Genomic DNA, 22,081 nt, shown 5'->3' on the forward strand with positions numbered 1-22,081 from the left:
AAGGTTAAAAGGTCAAGTCAACAGACATGAGTCAAAATCATGTCTTATGACTTTGATAACTCCTCCTCAAACTCAATGCACACTGTACAAAGGTGATAATTTGGTGGGCATGCATCCAAAAATATGCTTACTTTAAAGAGAAGCTACCATTCATTGCAACCATATATTTTTAACAGCTGTAATGTTAACATTAAGATAAAAATGTGTGGGTAAACTTCTGCTTGTGAAGGAGTTTTAGTTACTATGCAGAAATACAAAAATCAAACCTCAAGGAACCCAAACCCTAATTTATTAATGCTTAAGGACAATCAGGTCCAATCCCAAGCGGTAAGATATTTTTCTTGTATATTATGAATGAAAAATGAGTTAGATAATTGCTACCATGAAAAAGATATTATTATCTATCTCGGGTAATGCAACAGATTGAGAATTCTGCTCATCCACAAATCACAGTATCAGCTGTTGCCACATCTGTTAAGTGGTGAGACTTCAGTGTAACACGCTTTAACTAAACTGCAAGAGAAGAAAGCTAAAATGTCTTACTACAGAAACAAATCATTACAACTGGAACTTCTGCAGTCTTTCAGTGCAGGTTAAAAATCTTAAATATTGAAATGATGCAAAAGAAATCCTCACAATAAAAAGGAATGTTTCTCAATAACACAAGCAAGCATCAGGACATTGCTGAAGACCAATACACAATTTCTTTAATCTGAAAAGTACAATAAAGGGGTCTCTGAATGAAAATCTCAATTTCTGAGATGGATAAATAGCAATTGAAAACAAAAACCCTCGAATTTCTTTGTTTCTGGCAATTCAGCTTTCAGCAAAAACAACTGATATGTTAGTCCATTTTACTTTACTATGTTCTACAGGAGCTATTTTTAGCCATTTCAAAACTAATGGAAGAGTTGAGAGTCTACATTCCACTCTAATTAAGCCATCATCTTTAGCAGCCAACTATTTTGTACATTATAAATGCAGCAATACATATCAGAGATAATACTAACATCTGTTTTATAAGGCAAGAGGCCAAGTGGCTAAATACTAGATCCTGGTGAAGGAACCAGATTTTTTGCTTTCTAGGACTGTGTGCAACAGCAGCTTCAGCAGAGCTTATGGGTTTCCCAGCTTGGTAGCTGAATCTGTTATACAGGAAAGGGATGTATGCTTGTATTTATACCAAGGATCTGTGTCTTCCTACTCTAGGACTGAGAACTCTCTCACAGTAGTTTGGGTTGTTTTATCTGAAGTTACTCAAGTTCCCAGCCTACACTCCAACCAGCTGGAAATCCTGCTCCTGCTTTCACCTCCACCAGTAAAAGAAGGATGGGAAAGTCTTCTTAAATCCTTTCCTCATCTTTTACAGGTGGTCAGTAGAAAAAATCACTTTTCCCTACTGGGACTGCCACACCCAAAATTCCACTTGTAGAGATGCAGGCATCTCATTCCATGCTCTTGCAGTAAAAGTTTACGTATGAACACAGGGTTATTTATAGAAGCATTACTTCATGTTCCATTTGTCTGAGACTTTTACAGAGCATCACTGATGCACATTGTGATACATTTGAATAGTGTTTTTGCAATCCTTCTTCCTCTGACCCTTAAAATATGGTAGAAAGATTCTCACTGGCTCTTAATGTCTATTTTCTATTTAAGAATCCCTAGGCATTACAGAATAATGAAGAAATAGTATCCTGTCTTAACCTGCAACAGAAGCCAAAAGAAAATTGCCTGACTTAACTGCTTTATATGCAACAGCAATGAAAAAGAGGCAGGTGAATTCACTTCCTACATGGATTGCAAAAAATTCTTAGTACATTTCTAAATACAAATATGCCTAAAGCTTTGATTGTAAAACCTTTCTACATTTTCTTAGTTTTTAGGAGCCCTGATTCTCCACTGACTGTAATAAGTACTCTAAGTAAATCTACTTTTTTATGACCTAAAATGAACATATGACTTACATATGAAGTTTACAGTGAAAAGTGTAGAATAAAAGCCTAGGATTTTAGCAAGGGATTTCTTACTGCATATTGAACAAATTTTACTCTTTATGCTTAGCCTCAGCACCATCTCCCAAGTAAGCTGTTTCCTGTTTTGCACATGTACTCGCATAGGACTCCCCTCCACCTAGCTCTTGCTACCAGCACAGCTCAGTATCAGTTAAATAGAAAATGGGAAGCAGCAGTTTCAGAGTAACCAATGCACCGAGACCTGTAACATAACAGAAATAAAGCAGAACAAAACAACAGTTTTTCAGTGCATCATGTATAGACATACATATAAAACTAAATCTTAAAGGATATCCCAATAAACCCATGTATACATAACAATGGTAAAAAGGTCTCACCTTACAAGTGCATTAGATTAAGGGAATAATGATGTTTTTTATACTGCTGAGTATTCAGAAAATGCACAAGACATACTTGTTAGTGATCTCAATACTCCTCCCTTTTCAGAGTAGGTAAGGTTACATATGCAGTCTATGTGTTTTCCAGCCACAATCATATGAATGGAACCTTGAATGTGGTATGTAACATGTTTATCCTAAATTGATCAATTTTTTAACAATAAAAGCCTCACCCTATTTTACAGGGCACATATAAACAGCAGTCTTCATATACACAATTTCAAAAAACATCCTAGAAATATTTGTTGCTAATGTGAGTCTGATTTTGGTATGCTCATCACTTTTGAGGCATTTTTCTTCAAGACTAAAAGTTTTCCACTTCATTCCAGTTCAGGAGCATTTCAGTTAGCAGCCTGAGAAAAATCTTCAGATTTTTCTCTGTAGAAAACTAGAAACTGTAGCATGAAAAATCCGTTAAGCAAAAGTAGAATATTCTGCTTTATTAATAACTAAGAACTACCAAAAAATAGTCTAGATATGACATTGAGCAAAACCTTCACGAAGAACTGCCTTAAGCTAAGGAAAGCAACTACTGCAATCAGAAGCTATTTATGGTTAACCTGCTGCATTCCCCAGAGTATCTACAATGTATTCCTCTATAATGACCTGTCTAATCTAAAGCATGTCATCTTTAGGAGCCAAAAATACACAAATTAACTTCTGACTGAAAAATACCAGCAGGAAGATGACTCTTACTTTATGAAAGAGACTTTCATATTCTGAAATTTAAGTGTTATGTGACTGTGGCTATTTTCTAACTGCACTTGGAAGGGGCTGATTCTGAGTGGGTGGAGTGTGTTTTTTTGATGCTCTCTCAAGTATTGTATTAAAGATGTCAAGAGTCACAGGAGAAAAATAAAAATCAGTCTCCTCAATAAAAAAAAAGAAATTTAACTACAAAAATAAAGTACAGTCCCAATCTGCATACACCATTTTCCAAATTAAGCTAAGATACTATATTTAGGTCAGGCTCCATCCTCTCAACTCTAACCATCTCTGACCTCTCTGAGCATTACTGGTTTCTTTTTCATGCCCTTTGCACTGCTTTAGCCAGGCAGGACACAATGAACCAGCATTATTATGAAGGGTCTGGGGTACAGCAGCCAATGCTTCTGCCTAGGCACAGGTCCTCCCCATTTTCTGAAGATGCCAGAACCACAGCCAGCTAACCCTGAGTGAGGAAGAGGCAGCTCTGTTCATTCCCAGTATATGCCACTAAAATACTCACTGCCTTTGTATCTCAGGTTTCCAGCAGTTGTATTTCACTCTGTACAAAGTATATTCATTGCAGTAAAGAAACATCTACGGATGCCTGTAGTTAAGTTTTAAAAATCTGTTTACTTCAAGTACTGTATAAACCTTAAATTGACACTAAATTAATTAAAGTAGCAGATGGGAAGGAAGGCAAATGCTAGAGAAAGGAAATGGCACCTTTGAGCTCATAAAACAGTATAGTCTATTGTAGAAAGAAAAAAAAATTGCAAAAATGGGAGATCATTAGCAGAACTTGGATCTCCCTTGCTTTTCTTTCAAACCCAACATCATCTAGTTCAAGAATGTCACTGGAGTTAAAGAAATCAATTTCCATGTTCACAGAAACTGCTGCCCTGACAGTGTCACCGAGTTACTGCCACCAAAAAGAAACACTTCAAATTAGTTAGTCTGGCTGCTAACCTGAAAAATATATGATGATACTGGATACCCCTCCTACACTTAAGAATCTTCTAAGGATTTAAAAAAAAAAAAAAAAACTGTTAGAATTAATTTAATTAAAACTTGAGAATATATTCACTTGCTCTCTTGTGCAGAATCCTAATACAAATAAAGACCAATTTCTAAAGCAATTAAATTTACAATTGTAATTTGTTTCAGCATTATGTAGCATGTTACAAGTAAAGGCAGAATTCAAGAAAGGAGTTTGCCCCCAAAACAAAAAATTAACTGCCGATAAATGTCATGTACTTTGCCAGAGATTAATATTTTATTTGAAAAATGTACATACAAAATGAAAAGGAAAAACTCAGATCAAGATGTTCCTTTTTGAAGTGGCTTGCTTATATGCTGAGGAATCTTATATGAACCAGCTTGATAAAAATGAATACTTAAAACTAAATTTTTCACCCAACAGAAAAATACTTAGTTTGACTCACACTAACTTGCCTGAATAAAGAAGTAGAGTACAATTAAAAAACCCTCTGAAAGAAATTATGTTTTTCTAGTATTGAAGCACTGTCTGCTTTAATTTTCAAAATGTCATGTTCCCATCTCTTGGGAAACCAAAGATGCAAATCATAGCAACTTGAAGAAAATTCCCTAAATAATGAGTTAAGTTTCAATAATAAAATTTAAATAATCTTTCTGAGGACCCCTAGTTATGGATATTATAATTTGCAACTCATAACTCTTGACATCCAGGCATTTTCAGCCTAAAACAACGGCTTCATATGAGCTTATAAATAAGCAACAAACAAACTCAAATATTGAAGAAAACATGCTTCCATTAAAGGAGATTGCTGAGTCCCAGATGGGCAGCAGTTCAAGAATGCTACATGAGTAGTCAGGCATGTACGATTTACAGTACTTTTACTTTTCTACTGCTGTCACTAAGTTTAGAATATGTCTACAAAAAGGCCTTGCTGATTTTAAAATCTTCTGTAGATCTGTATGCTTGTTTTTTGTATTTTTCAATACAAGTCTCTGAAACTTTGACTTTGGCTTCTGCAACCTTTTGCTAGAATCTGGTTTACTCTGTTGGGTCTCCCCATCCGATTATGCCCATGGAATTCCCGACATGCTCTGGATGGGTTGCAGGCAGCACACACCCTTACAACTGCAGAGGTTAATAACACTTGTCAGAAAAGCTGACACTTCCTTGTCATAATTTATCTTATAATTTTAGCTTCCACAATTTGAGTATTAGGAAAGAAAGAATCTTGTCATGCCATATGCAGATCCATCTATAAAGGAAACATTCTCTTAAAACATATTCCACTTCATTGTTTTGCAGTGTCTTCCCATAGAAATTAACATATGAAGTTGAAAAGCAGTGGATGATTTGCATTCCTTCTAAATTCTCAGCAATAGATTTGGATGCTTTTGGGCTTATGTTACTCAAAAATCCAAGTGATAACATGCATTACAATGATGAAAAAGAAACTTCAATCTCATATCTAGTAAGCTCAGTGATGCAAATAGGGCAAGTCCTAAAATCTATCATAAAAGGAAGTGGTTATGTTCCTCTTCCTGCAGAAGAGAAGTAAGAAAGGTAGAAAAACAGAACCAAGCAAGTTTTTTTTCCATTTTTCTAAGGACTGGCATAAAGTTTCTAGCCTACATTACAGAAATGAGCTTGTTGTTACTAGAGAGCTCTGGAACACCTGGAATCACCAAAAACAATCTCCTTGTTTATTTTAAACATAATCTTTCACCTCAACAGCACAGATACAAAAGAATACATTCAGGGTTTGCAAGTACAAGGAGAATGCCAAAGAATTTATAATTTTGGAATTAATTCAACACAAGAACATTGAAAACATTTAATCACTTTGTTACCTCAAACTTCTTACGTCTGCACCAGATTTTTAGGCCTTTTCTCCCCAAAATTTGGCTAGACCCCTGAAACACAGAATCAGTCTTGTACACAGTAGTTCAAAGTCCTCTAAGTGGTGCTTTAAATGATGCTCATGTGACCATTCAGAGATATTTTCCTATTGCAAACATTCAGCTCATCACTGTAGGAGATTTATTTCCCTATTGAATATTCAAATGTCTCACACTTATCGAGCTACTCATTAACTGACAAATGTATTCAGACCAAGCCCTATATAATACCTCAGTCTCTTCATTACCTTTATGGGCAGTACATTTATAGTATTACTTTGCACTTTTATAGTACTTTGTCTTCACTCCAAAATTCAATCCCATCCATTTCAATTGTACACTCACTTTTTCTTCCACTTCAGTTAGAGAAATAACAAAAAGACTCAAGATTCTACAAAATTTCTTCTTGCATTGAGTGCATAAAAGGTTAAATAGCAAAGACTTAGCACTTCTAAAAGTTAGCTAATAAACTTGGGCTTATAGCCCTACACTGGCCTCGTACTGCTACCAAACCTTACCACTGTTCTCAGCCTTCAACTTCAAACTAAATGTAACTATATTTTCCATCCATGCATGATGTCCAAACCAATTCTATTTTTAATGCCTTTTCAGACAAACAGGTTTTCACTGTCACAGGCATATTGTGAGACTTTCTGCTTGAAGAACGTCAAGCTAGAAGAGAATTGCCACAGACAGTGGCAATTGCCTCAGACAGTGGCAACAGACTGCTCATTATCAGCATATTCACCTGCAGCAGAATTGGACTCCACACAGTCCTTAGCTGTGAATCTGTATTCCCATAAACATTTTACTGCATGAACCACCACTGCAGGCAATAAAAAGCATCCTAAAGAACAAGCAGTCCTGACCTCCCCTAACAGTTTGTTCCTGTTCCAGACCACTCACTGATACATGCAGTACAAATTTTTATATGGCCACACAGTGACTGCAATTTTGAACCTGATCTGGCTGAAAACTAATCTAGGGGTGAAAAAATCCCACCAAAACAACCCAACAAAATCTGTTCACCATATAGCTAGCTGCCTGTGCAAATGTAAAGCACCATAATATGGCACATGCTCACTTTGAGCAGTGGTACCAGCTGACAGAGTCTGACACTTTCTTTGAGCAACAGACTCAAGTCTGTATGGGCAAGGCTTCCAATTTCAGCACAGGACATCATCAATGAACCAACTAGAACTTTTCCATCCTAAATTTATGTCACAGACCTGTCTTACTGCAACAAAGAAAACCAAACTGAATATACTTTCAACAGTTTTCAAAAATACATACGTTAAAGTTCCTAAGTTCACAGGCCAACTATGGCACCAGTGATATACTAAACAACATCACTATTACCTGGTTAATTAGATGGTTTGTGTTTAGGAATTTGAAATGAAAAACAAAAAAAGGACACTTTTTCTGATGTTTTATACATCAACTCTCAGTTTCTCCTCAAAAGTTACATGAAGTTTGAATAAAAAAAATGATATACATACACACAGCTGAATAGAAGAATAACTTCAAAACACCTATGTACTGCTATTATTTACAAGTACTATTTCAGGTAAATAACAATTAAAATTACTATTACTTCTTATTAATTTAAATAACCTATTTATTTCAACAGTCTAACAAATATGAGCACACAGGATAGTGCATATGTATTTATGAAGTTCACGTATGTGTATTTACTTTTCAAGTTGCATTAGAGAAAATTTATGTGGTAGAGATGTTCAAGTACTTTGAGTATTAGGAGCTAAAAAAAAAGCCAACTACAAGGTGTATCAGCACCCACATTCCAAGAATTGAGTAATATTCTCTGGTTTAGGGCTCAGAAAACTACTGCTGTTGTATTTATCCACAAGGAAAGTTCTCCCTTCTGACCTGATCTGCTTGGAAGTGTTTCATCACAGTAACAAACAGAGCCCCACGGTATTCCTAAGATTTATCTTATAACTTTAGTAGAATCTATTAGTTCCTTGGTATTGCAGACTTAATTATGCCTTCTCCTGGCTATAGATTTGCTGCCTATTGCATTTTGTGACATCCTAATAACAAGTGTGGAAAGTTAATGGAAAGCTCTCTGGTTCTTCTCAATAGAAACAGAACTGATTCTGCTACTGTAATTTTCAGGCTAATGTGTTCTTGTATTTAATGGAAACTTAAAAAGTATGAACCCTACTACCATGTTGCAAGGTAACAAATGTCAGAAAAACCTCAAGAGAATAAAAACAGTTTTCTTCAACACCAGACTCCCACACATAACATTAAGACAGGAGCCAGGTATTAAAGGCTTCTGATTCAAGCTCTCTGATCTGCACTTATTTAGAGAAGGAGTCAGAAACTCCCTATCATTTAAAAAGCAATACATCTCCAGTGAATAAAACAAGGCTTAAAGGAATCCATAGGAATTGGAGGTAGAAAAAGCGAACTAATTTAGTCACATCCACATTAAGGTTTTTACTAACCCTGATTTGTATGTAGGGCCAGAGCACACTGGCCCTGGGTCTTGTCACATATCAGCCTTTCTTCATGGCACAAAAAAGAACAGGGAAATGCTGCATATCCTAAACTTTCACAGCCCAGCCCTTTCCAGTTATCATTTCTTATTTGGTACCTATCTGATAGCTAGCTATGTATCTACAGTAAAATAACAAAGGCTTTCAGTAGGGATATACTTGGCCTAGGAAAATACACTCATGCTAATATTCCTATTTTTCCCTGTCCAGTGGAAGTAACAAATTCTATTACTGAGACCACAGTCTTGCCATCTCTGTGCATTCCCTCCAGAAGTGCTCTGTACACTGCAGCAGCAGTAAACAGGAAGTACAGCCACAGTGGGCATAATGCTGATACAAAGCATAGGAAACTGTATCTATACCTGACATCAAGAAAAAGTAAGGCGTGGCCTGCTCTAAAAAACAATCAGCTCACCACTACCCAGCTGGTGGTCCCACTTCTGAGCCATAGCAACTGATCACATGAACCCTCTCAGCTCACCCTACTGATGAACTTGAATGCACTACCTCGAATAGCCTCATTTCAGCCTCTTCTACTAAGCAGAGTAGAACAGCAGCAGAACTCCCAGCAAAGCTGGCTCATTTAGCTGAACATAAGCCTGCAAATGTGCACTCCTATCCTGTTCATGTGAGTGTCTCCTCACCACAGAAACCTCAGCCATCTCATCCTCACCAGATAACAAAATTTGCATGGCAAACCTGATGGATGCCACAAAACTTCCTTAGTTTGACATACAGTAACAGAATTCCTGAAAGTTTGGAAAATCATCCCACAAAATCATGAGAAAACCGAGCAGTGCTTTGCTCCAAAGGATGTGCTCCGAAACTGCCATGCAAGTAGTTTAATTCACTGGTAAGGTGTCAAACAGTAAGTGGTAGCTGTAAAATGGCAGCAACAAAAATTGTGTTGATTTGTGTGACTGTGACATAACTGTATTGCTGCAGTTCAAATAAACAAACATCATATCTGCTGGCACTTGTAAAGACAGGCCTAAAGCATATTGTTAGCTAACGGTATTATTAGTTTCTGTTTCGATGTACTACTTCTCAATCATATCTCAAAGTAACAGAAGCCATGGATTCAATTTTACAACATAAATCTCATTTCCTTAAAAAGAACCTCCCCCACCCACACCAAACACTAGCAAAGATGCTCTTTTGCTTATGTCAGGAACTGCAGACCAAGCATTAATAATTAAAGCTTCAAAGTACCATACAAATGCTTTGCCCATGCTACAGTAAAGTCTCATGAGAGATGCTTCAGCTCAGTCTGTTCCTGAACCCATTCACTTACTGGACCCATGTAGTAAAAAAACAAAACAAACAAAAAGCCTACCATCAACCAATCTGTACCAGCTGTACAAGTGTGTACAAAAAAAAAAAAAAAAATCCACTGCACGTAACACATACAAGACTTTGTTACTCTGAATCCATGTAGAGGTCTTAGTCTCTGATTCAGCACTGAGGCACTGATGAAGAAATCCTTAATCCCAACATGAAATCCTCAAACCACTGTTTCCCAATGTCAAGGACATATTTATCTAGTTATTCTACTGCAGACTTTAGGTTACACTGTAATGAATGACCTTCACAATGTATAAAACTCTCCAGAAGAGCTATTACATATAGTGTAACTAAATACTTTTCTACTAGCCATCACTAATAATTTATCTTGAGCTAAAGTAACAGATCTAGGTCCTAAAAAGACAGCTACTCTCATAAAGAAAATTCAGTCAAATGTATACAAGTCTAAATTATATACAAGTTCCTGTGTTAACAGGAACACTAACAGAATTCAAAAAAAGAAAAAAAAACAAACCCCAAAACAAAAGAAAAAACTCCACCCATCCACCTACCAAAAGGTATTTTAAGGACTGTTTATGTTCCAGTGAGAACAGGATGCATATTTTGCTAATATAATATTTGAACACAGGGATGTTTAAAGAGTATATACATCCACAAATGGAAAAAAACCCTGAAGTGCTTTTCTAAATCCACCAATTGTGAAAACATTTGTAGGGACCTAAGAAGTCCCAAGCAGCTGTACATCCTTTTTAAACTGCAATTGACTAGTTCAGGATATTTTCACCTGAATGTGACATTCTTCCTCCCGAAGAAACAAGAGCAATTCAAAATTATTTAAAGCTAATCTGTCCTAGCTGAATATTATTTGAAGGCAGTCTTACTGCTGAGTGTTCAGCCCAATTACAATGTTTCTTCAAAACAGATTAATTAGGCTACTTGTACCTTTTTACGGTGTCCTTAGGCACTTGACCACAGCTAATAATAAATACCCAGTACTTTCTAACTCTAAAAAAAGCAGGCATCATTACCTCTATTCTAAAGATGAGGAAATGGAGACATGAGTAAGCAAAGCCATCTGCCTAATGTCACCTAGCTGAGAGCAGAGAAGCCAGGAATGAAATACAGGTTTTCAGAGTCCCAGCTAGTAGTTTAACAAGTACAAGCACCCAATTTTATACACATTTATATACAAAACATAGTTGTATAACCTCAGACTCAACTGTCCAATTTGTATCATGCAGACCAATAAACTACTAAGCATTGTTCAGTCACATTAATTTAACATATATTCTTGCCCTAGATATGAAATGGAAAAATAAAACAAACCAAAAACTATACAGATGTACCATCATATAATCGTAATTTACATATTTCAGTTGTGATACTGTTCATCACTATCTAAAAAAAAATTACCATGGCCTTTGAACAAGATTCTGTCAGGAAATTTATGCTTTATGATCTCTAAGTACAGCACCTTAGGAAATTAGGTGACCACGGTATTAAAACAAAATATCCATTCAAAGGTCCCTTTATGCTGACCAGTATAAAGACATTTTTCACAATGTTCAGTAATATCAAAAATATGCATGATGGTTGAGTTTGAAAAATTAATTCCAGGAAGAGACTTTAATACTTCCATTTGAGGTAATGGAGGGTTTGTTACATGCTTATTCATTTCAGGGCATAGCCCAAGTTCTCTATCTTGACCAAACAATTTCATATAAGCAAATAAACACAAGTAATATACTTTTTTCCTGATATTAAACAAGTATTGCTTTGCAAAACACAACTTTGAGTGAAGTGAAAATTTTTGTAAAATAAATCCAGTAACAATAAAAGCCCCAAGTTTAGAAGATTTACAGTATTGTCTAGAAAAGAAGTGCTAGGGAACACCTAGAAGTACACAAGTGTAATCACTGTGCATACACAATGGTTTCATTTAAATACTCTAAGCAATAATTTCTGTAAACCCAGCCATACCAATTTACTATGCTGACATCTACCATCACTGCCAAGAAAGCATACACACTTCACAAAAAAATTATTTTTAATAATGATTTGAAAAAAACAAACCAAACATTTTTCCATAAAAAACTTTAAAATATTTTATTTTGTGGATGCCTTATTTGACAAACTACAGCACCATAAGCTAGAGTTTAATTTCTTTGAAGAAACAGAGTTGGCACTTCCACCAGGAGGCAAATAGTTAAAGACTGTGCAATTAATCTGAGAGCAAGCACTGGAGAGGCTAGTTTACCTGGTGTACAAAGTTCTAAGGGATGCAAGCCCAGAGAAGGACAGCAGAATTTTGGAAGGGAAGGCAACATCAGCAATACTGGTTCTTACCCAAGCTCATTCCTCCTCCTACTAAAGAACCTGTACTAGAGATAAAAGGAGGCAAAAAAGGGTAATCTGGCTTTATGTAATCTTTCAATCATTAGTAATCAGGCAATTTCGCTGGTGAAGCTACCAGAACAAACTAAAACGTGGATTTGCTTATTGCCAAGTTTACCTTGTACTTTGCATTTGCTAACTACTGAGAAATAAGCGTTGCATTTTTCATCCTGAACAGACTTAAGTTTAAAACTTGCTAAGTGGCAAGATATACTTTCTACATCCCACTACCAGTCTGGAAAATGTTTAAAGTAAAATAAAATATACAAGAATGGATACAATATTTTGTAGAAAAAGCAGAACAGAAATATGAAGTTGATATTTGCTAGCAGAGATTTATAAGCAATTGCTCTATCTGATATGGCATCACTTATTTAAAATACAAAACTTTCATTGTGAGAAGTGAGATCTAGGGTCTATTTAAGGCCTGTTTAATTAAGCCTTTGAAACAAGGACTCATACTGCATCTATGTTTTACCACTTGCTTATTAGCAACTAGTTACTTTGCTCTTTCGTTTTTTGTATTTTCTCAGAATCCACTTCACATCCTGTTAGTCAGTAGTTGTGTCAGTCTGCTAATCTTTCTGTCAGGAGCATTCAATTGATTCATAACTCCTGATCCACCTCTATAAACTTCACCCCAAGCTAACAGTTTCCTTACAGCACTCTGGAGCGCACAGGGCTGTCATAACCAGGAGCACTTTAGCACAGCACGAAGCAATGTGTTCTATTGATCACTGACTGATACTTTAGAGCCGTGGCGGGAACAAGCTTGGCATTCACACTGGGTTTAGCTTGTTTTCAGTAAGTTTTCACATCTATTAACAAAACATTTAGACCACACATCACCCATGATCTAGATCAACCCATGGACTTGACCCTTTAAACTTTTACTGTAGCCACGAATTCTTCAACTTCCTCATCTTTCTGTGCAGGATTGCAATATACAAGCAAAAGTCTGTTTCACATATAAGCACTTTTAAAGTTAGAGTTCTTATGATTGAGGAAGTTCCCTCCTGAAGAAACATGAGTGAAATGGCGTATCTCACACTGCACTGTAGTTCCCTTTACTTTCAGACCATATCACTAAAGCAACTTTTATGTACAGGTATATGAAAAGCAATTTGTTTATGTACAGGTATATGAAAAGCAATTTGTTTTGAGGTATTCCCAAGCAGAACGACATTGATGCCTTTGTATTTCACTGCTAATATACAGCATGGCAAACAACACTATCTTTACAGCAGTTCTTTCTGATATGAAAGTTCTTCTCAAAAATACCTTAAAGTTAGCAGTTCACAAAGCTTAAACACTGCTGGCATTCCCATGTTAACTTAACCTTTCTGTCTTGTGCAAGAAGCTGTATTTATTAATACAGAAGTTTCATATATAATGGAACAGATAGTGCAACCCAAGAATCTAATCCATCCTAGGTTTTTTGGTTGGTTGGTGGGTTTTTTGTTTGGTTGATTTTTTGGGTTTTTTTTAGTTTAGTTTTTTTTTTTTTTAACTAGTATCACTGTCAGTCTCATCTTTCAAGAAAAAAAGTAACAAAACAAAAACAAAACCAACATTTCCAATGCCCCCAAAGAAAAATCTCCACTCATTTCTCTTTAAAGTAATTGGAATCCTGCTTTGGGTACTTCTACAGAAATGTTGCTTCCATTTAGCCTACTTGAAGTACTGCTATGGTTAGTTATTCACACAGCTCTCCACTTCAAACAAGTTTACAAGCGAATATATCATTGTATCAAGTTTGTATTAACATACTGATTCTTCCTAGGCACTTAGGAGCCACTGATTAAAGTTCAGCATTTTAGATGGATTCTTAGCCTTCAGCCATCTCATGTGCTACAATATTAAGTAGACTCCTGCATCTGTTGTGCCTTCTCTTCCTTTGCTATTCAAGTGAGCACACCTCTAAGATTCAGAACTACAGGAGAACTTAACAGCATTACATAAATAAAACTACTTTTTTTTAAGACATGCCTTTCTAATTTTTATTTGACCATTAAATTCAGTACTTTCCATTTATGGACTTCTTACTTTGGTTCATTGTCCAACTAATAAATTCAGAGACACATTCTTTGCCTGGGTAAACATAACAATTTGCACGGATTAAGTGATGTATAATTAAAATAAAAAAAAAAAAAAAAAGAAAAGCAAGCTTTCTTCAGAACAAGGAAGCTGAAGAGGTAGCAGGTTGTGCTGACATTTAAAGATAAGAGCACAAAAGTGAAGCTCCGGAATTGCATCTAACCTTGCAGCTGGCAAGAAGAAAAGTAACAGTTGCACAGGGAACCAAACCCGGTCAAATTACAGCGATGGAAACCTCTAAGCCTTGAGCTTTCAACCTTTAACAGTGTTGCGGGGTCTTTTGGGATTGTTTTTTCGTAGTGACAAGAACCCTTGCCGTGTGACAAATCAAGTCGATCGCACCATTTTCTCCTCTTCTCAAGCTCATCGTTCAAGGCCTACAAGAAGGAAGCTGCTCGGCTCCTGCGCGGTGCCGTGTCCAGAGGAGAGAGAGGCTCTTTGCCTGACCCTGACGCGGGCGTGGGGTGGCCACCGGGAGCCCTCTGGGCCCGGCCCGGACGAGCGCCGTGCCCCGGGCGGGGGGGAGGGCGAGAGCTCCGGCCCCGGTAGGGACTCCGGGCGCGGGCAGCCTTGGGGCGGGCGGACGGAGATCCCGGCGGGGCCGCGGCGGGGACGGGGGCGCGGCCCGGGCAGGCCCCGCCAGAGGGACACGGCCGCTCGGCGGGGGAAGGAGGGAGCCGAGCGCAGACAAAAGCGGGTCGCGGCCGGCGGCGGGGTGTGGCCGTGACCGGGCGGCGGCGCCTCCGCTCCCGGGGGAGAGCAGCGGGAAGAGGCCCGGGGTGGGCACGGGCTTCCGCCGGCCCCCCGGCCCGGGCTGGGCTGGGGTGGGCGTCCCGCGCCGAGCGGCGGGCAGGGGGCGGCGGGGCGCGGCGGCTCCTCCGTCCTCCCCGCCAGGAAAGGAGGGGAGGGGAGCGGGGCTGGGGCGGCGCCCCTCGCCGCTTACCTGCAGCTCGGTGAAGAGGATCTCCCTCTCGGCCGCGTTGGACGCCATTTCGCCGGGGTTTGAAGTCCGCACCTGAGCGCTGCTGCTGCCGCTGCCGCCGCCGCCGGCGGGGAGGGGAGCGAGGGAGGCGGGTCCGGGGCCGGGACTAAGGGCGCATCGGGGGCGGGGGGAGCGCTCCGTGCTCGGGCAGGCGGGCGGGGGTGCGCGGGGGGGCCGCCGCCGACCCCTCTACTCTCATGGGGGTCGCGGTGGGCTGTGGGGCGCGGAGCGGCGCGTTCCCCGCGGGGCGGCGCGGAGCGGCACGCTCCCCGCGGTGCGGCGCGGCGCGCTCGGAGCGGCGCGGAGCGGCGCGGTGCGTTCCCCGCCGTGCGGTGCCCGCCGTGCGCTCCCCGCCCGGGCGCGGCGCTCGGCCCTGGCAGCGCTGGGGCCGCCGCGGCTGCTGCGCCTGCGGCCGCCGACGATGTCGCACCATTTGGCTGTCACCCTGTCGTAAAGGCGTCACCGCTTTGCGGCTCCCGGAGCACGTGACTGAGCGGGGAGGAAGAGCGGGCTTCCTCGGAGACGGAGAGCGGCGCGCGCCCCCCGCCCCACCTGCCCCGCGCGGGCCGAGCGGCGCGAGGCGCCGAGCGCGGGAAGGCGGGCGCGAGGCCCTTCAGCCACTCGCTCCTCTCAGCCACTTGCTCCCCTCACTCCCCTCAGCCCCCTCAGCCCCCTCAGCCCCCTCAGCCCCTGGTTCCCTCACTGCCCTCAGCCCCGCGGCCGCCTCGCCCCTCTCTCCTTGCATGCTCTGCCCGTTGCCCTTCCCCATCCGTTAGGCTCCAGCTCTGGGAATCATGTCGTTTCCTCCAGTGGTGGTGGGGTTTGGGAGCGTGTGGCACATTCCTGGTGTTGGGGGCTGCAGGGGCCCGGCTCTCCCGGGCCCAGGAGACAGCTGAAGCCCTCAGTTTGTTGGGTAGCGAAGGCAGGTAGCTCAGGAAGGAGAGTTCACGCTTGTCTCAAGCAGCCACCTGCCGCCCTGGGGACCTGGAGCAGTGGCCCAGGAGGTTGTGGTGAGTGGGGGCTGTAAATGCCGTTTTTAACAGTTTAAAAGGCTAAACATTTGTACTTGGGATGCTTGGTGAGTTTTTTGGGGGGGTTGGCACTGTTCAGTTAATCTTCAGAGTAATAAGCTTCTCAGAGCTTCAAAATCGGTTAGAGTGTCTAGGAGGAAATGGTTTCTCTTTCCTCGTGGCACCATGTCACAAGACTGTTTCTTTTCAGCTTCCTGCCTGTGCCGAGGGTTGGTGGTTTTCTTCACCTATCCATTAAACGTGTGCTTTCTGTTGTCGACTCTGTACCCATGCACTTTCTCATTTCACCCTAATATTTGATGCTACGTTCGGCTGATTGGACTAATGCAAAATGCTCTGTGGAAGCAATTATAGCTGTTTGGTGGTTTGTTTTTTGTTCTTTTTTGTATTTTTTTTTCCTCTATGCAGTTCATGTAAAATTTATAAGCTGAGACATTTTCAATAGATTCAACTTCATGCAAGCATCATCAGCATTTGCTCTGTATATGCTACTGCATCTCTGTATAGCTACAGACCAGTAGTAGTCTGTTTGCTCTAGGAATGCAAGTTAAACTTTGGAGCGTTGGCTTGTTTTGTTTTCTTGAGGAACTAGGAATGGCAGAAGTCAGCATTAAATTATCACTACTATTCCTAGGAAATTTGAAGCATTTTAAGTGTACTTATACTTCCACTGTTGAGCACCAAACAAGCCTGGCAATCTGAGGTACTATCATGCAGTAGAAAAGAATTTATGAACATATGCACACAGTTTCACATAAAAGAAATATTAATATAGTTCTACAGTAACAATGCACATATTTACTGAAGTTACATTTTCACTGACTTACATGTAAGTAGCTGTTTGATACAGTTCATAATCTTTCACATACACAAATTTATGACTAGACTTAGTCCACGTGAAGCCAGTGGCTTAATTTCTGTGCTGTGTGGCCAGGCAATTACAGGCTCAGAGGAAAACTTGCTGATTGTGTAAAAGTCACTATTTTGGAAAGGCTCTTGTCCAATGAGATGTGTGCTAGCCCAGCTTCAGTGTCAGTGGGATGAATTAGTGCTGTTTCCCCGGGCCCATGTCCACAGCCATGACATGACTTGTGGCACACAGTGCGTACAAACAGGATGGGTGGGATGGGGAAAGAAAGGCTTTTATATAATAATTTCTCATTTTGACCGTGATAGAATGATTCCTAATGTTTAAACTTCATTTGAACTGGTTTTGAGAATAGATGTTGAAGGATATAATGAAGTAATCAGAAATCACTGGATTACTGTGACTTAGTGACTTCATATACTTGTCAGCACCTATGTGGTCCATTACTGCAGCTCACCTTGCCTGGTCCCTTTGCAAAGGAAAAAGAATCAACGTGCTTGCATGTCTCGTTTACAAGATGTGGTCAGAGGGAAACACAGATTGTGCACCAGAGAAAATTCATAGATATATGAGTGGGTGTCAGCAAAGTTAGTGAAGCTTTGAGGTTCTGTCTAAAACAGGCAGCTGGCTTTGGTTCATGCTTAGCCTAGCCTGCCTATTGAGTGTAGCCTAGAGCATATTATTACTCCTGTCAAGACAAGGCATGTAATCTTTTTTTGTATTCCAAATGTTACTTGCACAGCTTGGGAGGACACAGTCCTAGATTCTTTGATGGAAGTGTAGTGGCACAGGAATCTAAAGAGAAACTGGTCTGGTAAAACAATATTAGCTTAGCTAAAGCTCTGATCCTTTATAATTCTTCCTTTAGAGTCTGGAAAGTACAAGGCAGTCCTGAACAACTGTAGCTCTGCATTTAAGTGCTGTGACAGTGAATTACTGAGCAAGAGGGAACATTCCAAATGAGTCCCAAAATAGAAGGCAGTTAAGTACCTAACTCTGAGAATTTAGCATTATATGGAATCCTGAGTTCAGCCTATGCCTTAAAATATCTGAATGCAATCTCTTCAGCCATTATTCTGTTAGCTCATCCCTGCAGTCAATTAGCAAGCTAGAAAAGCAAACTGAATGAAATGGATGTCAATACTATTGGCTAAGCCCTTTAATCGTTTCTTTTCTTCGTGTTGTGTTATTAAAGTTTTGTCACAAAGACCTGGAAAAATGAATAGCTGAGACTTTCAGTGTTCCTGGTACAAAACACACCTTGTGAGCCCTTAAGCACAGTACAGAACACTATGTAAATGTTTGGGATACTCTAAGCAAAATCAAGGGTATTTTTAGGATAGTTCTAACTAGTCCAATGTATCACCTAAGAAAGAGTTACTTTCACTTAGTGATGCATATAGAAATGAGGATTGACATGTGAAGAGCACCAGATAATTGGTGTTAATTATATGCTTATACTTACTACTGGTAAAACACTACCAGGAAAAAAGTGTAATTTCGTTTTTAGGTTTTTGGTTAATCTTGCTTGTTTAAATTAGTCATGTAGGTCTACAGGGACAACAATGTAGAGATGTGCCTAGATATGGGCAAATTTAAACTCTTGGAAAAAAGAAATTGGATGTGATGCTACATATGCTCTTAACAGATGAGTGGGGCAGAGCAATACTAGGCCAGCTCACCACCTTTTTAAGCACAGAACAAGCTCTAAGAATTAGTGACCTTGTTAATGGGGTGGGGTAAAGGTTATTTGATTTTGCAAGTAATATTGATACCTGTTAAAGGAAATCCTTGTCTCATAAAGCAGGAATGCTAAAATTCATACTTCAAGTCAACTTTGGGATAGAATTTAAGTTCTTTCACTTAGGAATAAAGACAACTAACTATATAAAACAAATGTAGCCCTAACATTAGTTAAAACAACCTCAAACCACTACCACCACCACAACAGATTTTCAATAATGTAACCATTAATTGTCCCTGACTTCTAGACAAAGCAATGTTACTCTTGCATAGTTAACCCTCTAAGTTGAATCTTTTAAAAACAAAATTCTGGAACTATGTGTCACAGAAAAATGAGATGGAGAATGTATACATCTTTGCCTTCTTTATTTGTTTACTTCAGCCCAACAGGTGTTGAAAAAATAGCATATTAATGAAGAATAGTACTTTCCATCTTCCTGTTTTGCTTCACAAATAATTGTGGGAATAGGAGTAATCTTTGTTTTATAAAGCTTCCAATATTACATTTTCCAATAGATTTAGGAATAAATATGTCTAGGTCAGGTTAAAACTTGAGACAAAATATCAGTGTATATAATAATGTTTCTTAGATCAACAATTTCCTGGTGTTTATTAAAGAAAATGCCATAAAGGAGAAAATAAAAAATTGAAAAAAAATTAAAAGTGTGGATAATTTTGGTTTTTTGAAAGCTCACTTCTTTCATAGCACTTCTCAGGAGTTAATTACCTGCCTTTCACTCAGATTTCTCAAAGGGAAATCCGTGTAAGAAAAGGCTCCTGAGAGCATAAGAGCATGTTGATGTACCAGTGCCAGTGAAGGGGATGAGTTTATGGCACGTCACAAACAGAACACTAAAATGATTTCCTACATTTATTTAGCTCTTGTGGTGCTTGCAAATTTCTTGTATACTTAAACTATTCCTTTATTACTCTTTTAATTACACAACTAATCTTACAACTTCTGTGTGGATTACTGTGATGTAATCATAACCCTCCTAGCAATTGCTGCACAGTTTCTGCTTAAAATTTGTCTTCTATGTTTACATACTATTACCCAGGGCTAAGTGTAGGCATATTTTATGAGGTGTGGAGTGCAACAAACTTTATCTTACTATCTGTTTTATTAATTCTGGACCCTGGGAAGACTTTCAGTCAGTGATAAAAGACTGCTCCAGGGGAAGGAGGTTCATTCCTGTTCCTTATGGCCTGCTGTTTTTCTTTTCTATCCTTCTCTTATGAGGAGAAGTCTGCCTTATGCCAGCTAATGTCACTGGTACCTTGAGGAGAGGAAAGCCCTACCTGTGCACAGCCAGCTGTTAAGATCAGACCTCATTTCCCTAGAGGACATCAACTTGGATTATTTGAAGTAATAACAAATGCATTATGTCTTTACATTAAGGCTATGAGCCCACAAGTGGATCAACATTATTGATCTCTACACCTATGCTAAGTCTCAGTGATTCTAATTAATCTTGATTGTAGGATCCAGCTTATTATACTTGATGTTGTTTCTGTAAATGAACTGCCCAGATGGACTCTTGTGCTTTCATTGACTCTACTGAAGTGAATAGGGCCTGGTGCAGCACTGGTAACATCAAGACCTTATTTTCAACAATGTAGATAAAAAATCAGTCCAAACAAGGTAGCTATAGCTCTGGCTAGTTCCTGGTCTCATTGGTTTATTTCTGTAAATTGCAAGGACATTACTTCAAATGGTGACTAGGGGAAAATATGTTAGTTTGTTACAAAAACAAGGCAAGATGACAAATATGTCATCCTGTTATGAAGAAGGCTGATTTCCTGAAGGAATGTAGGTGGCTGGCTGTGACCTAAAGTTGTTATGAATAAACATCAGAAAATTCAGGCTCAGGAGATAATTGAAGGACTTCTTGTGCATCAGTAAGGTGTGCAACTTCCTATGATTCTAGGTAAATCAAGTTCCTCCAAAAAGCTTTTCAAATTAAAAAGAGTTTTACAACTTCAGCTGAAATCCCAGTCTGCATTTGGAGGAAAGGGAAATGTATTGCAAGGGATGACTCAGACATGGCTTACCCAGAGAAATCTTTGCAAAAGAGATCTTTGCTTGAAAGGCTGCTGCAGGGATGTCTCTTGCATGTTTGTGATGTGGGGTTTGACCTGCCTATGGGCAGTCTGTTGCTTCCAGAAATACGAGACTGCAGATTTGCTAGCAGCTTACAGCAGGGTATAAAGAAGTCAGAAGATTGTGTCCATTTTCTTCTGCACCATGCTATCCACAGACTTGTCTCACCTCGTGTTGTGGAAGTTGATGTGTGTGACTTGTGAACTTCTGGTTGTCCTCAACCAATTTGAACTTGCTGTTTTGAAATCTGCAGCAAAGACTGACAAAACCAGGAAGTAAGTCCTTTGTATGACGTGTCTGGTGATACAGCATCTATACATCAGTGTTTTCTTAGCTCTAATATGTTTGTGGACACATAACTACGTTGAATAGTCCTGAAACAGACTTCATCAGACACTGAGTCTTAGGTGGTAATGATTTCTGGTCATGATTAACTTGATGGCTGGTTTTTTTCCTCCATGTCTTTATCTCTTCTCAGAGACAGTAGCCTGCATATGTAACTCTGTCAGGGACTGAAGTCCTAAGCAGTTATTAACTTGTACTTAGTAGGCAATGTCTCTGAATTAAAAGGGCAGATCTATGTTCATCTAATGAACACTTAGAACAAGAGTTACCTGGCAGGTTTATAGCTAGCTCTAATTGCATTCTTGCTCTGCTGGGACGGACATCCCCAGGAGAGAAGAGAGCTTAAAAACTTTCTGCAAAAATGACAATTGCATCAAACAGTATAAAGAGAAAAACATTCCAAAAAGTTCTGATACCAAATATGTTAGAACTTTCCCCTCACTCTTCCTTGTCTTATATCCCTCACCTTCAATTTTTTTTTATTCTTAGGCTGTAGCAAACTTGCTGTCATGTAATTTAGTGCAACTTTACATTGCTTTCATTTATGTTCTGCTTATGAACCCTGTGGTTCAGTTATGGCTTGTTACAGTGTATTCCCCTTAATTAAGTGTTATTCAAGCATAAGGGGAAGTAAGACTAATCCCCCTCTCTCTCTCTCTCTCTCTCTCTCTCTTCTTTTT

At 39.5% G+C, this 22,081-nt stretch overlaps 1 protein-coding gene and 1 long non-coding RNA gene across 2 annotated transcripts in view; one reads left to right on the top strand and one right to left on the bottom strand.

The window, feature by feature from the left end:
- Positions 1-15,562, bottom strand: part of PKN2 (protein kinase N2) — a 55,075-nt gene extending 39,513 nt beyond the window's left edge. The window contains 1 exon segment of the mRNA XM_036387408.2: positions 15,275-15,562. Within this exon segment, the coding sequence (XP_036243301.1) occupies positions 15,275-15,322 (48 nt within the window). The 5' untranslated portion in view covers positions 15,323-15,562.
- A 265-nt stretch (positions 15,563-15,827) lies between these two features.
- Positions 15,828-22,081, top strand: part of LOC118689582 (uncharacterized) — a 489,442-nt gene continuing 483,188 nt past the window's right edge. Inside the window, exon 1 of the long non-coding RNA XR_008508531.1 lies at positions 15,828-16,323. This is a non-coding gene — a long non-coding RNA (uncharacterized LOC118689582). The remainder of the gene's footprint in view (positions 16,324-22,081) is intronic.

This window comes from Molothrus ater, chromosome 9 (assembly GCF_012460135.2).
Source record: "Molothrus ater isolate BHLD 08-10-18 breed brown headed cowbird chromosome 9, BPBGC_Mater_1.1, whole genome shotgun sequence".
NCBI lineage: Eukaryota > Metazoa > Chordata > Aves > Passeriformes > Icteridae > Molothrus > Molothrus ater.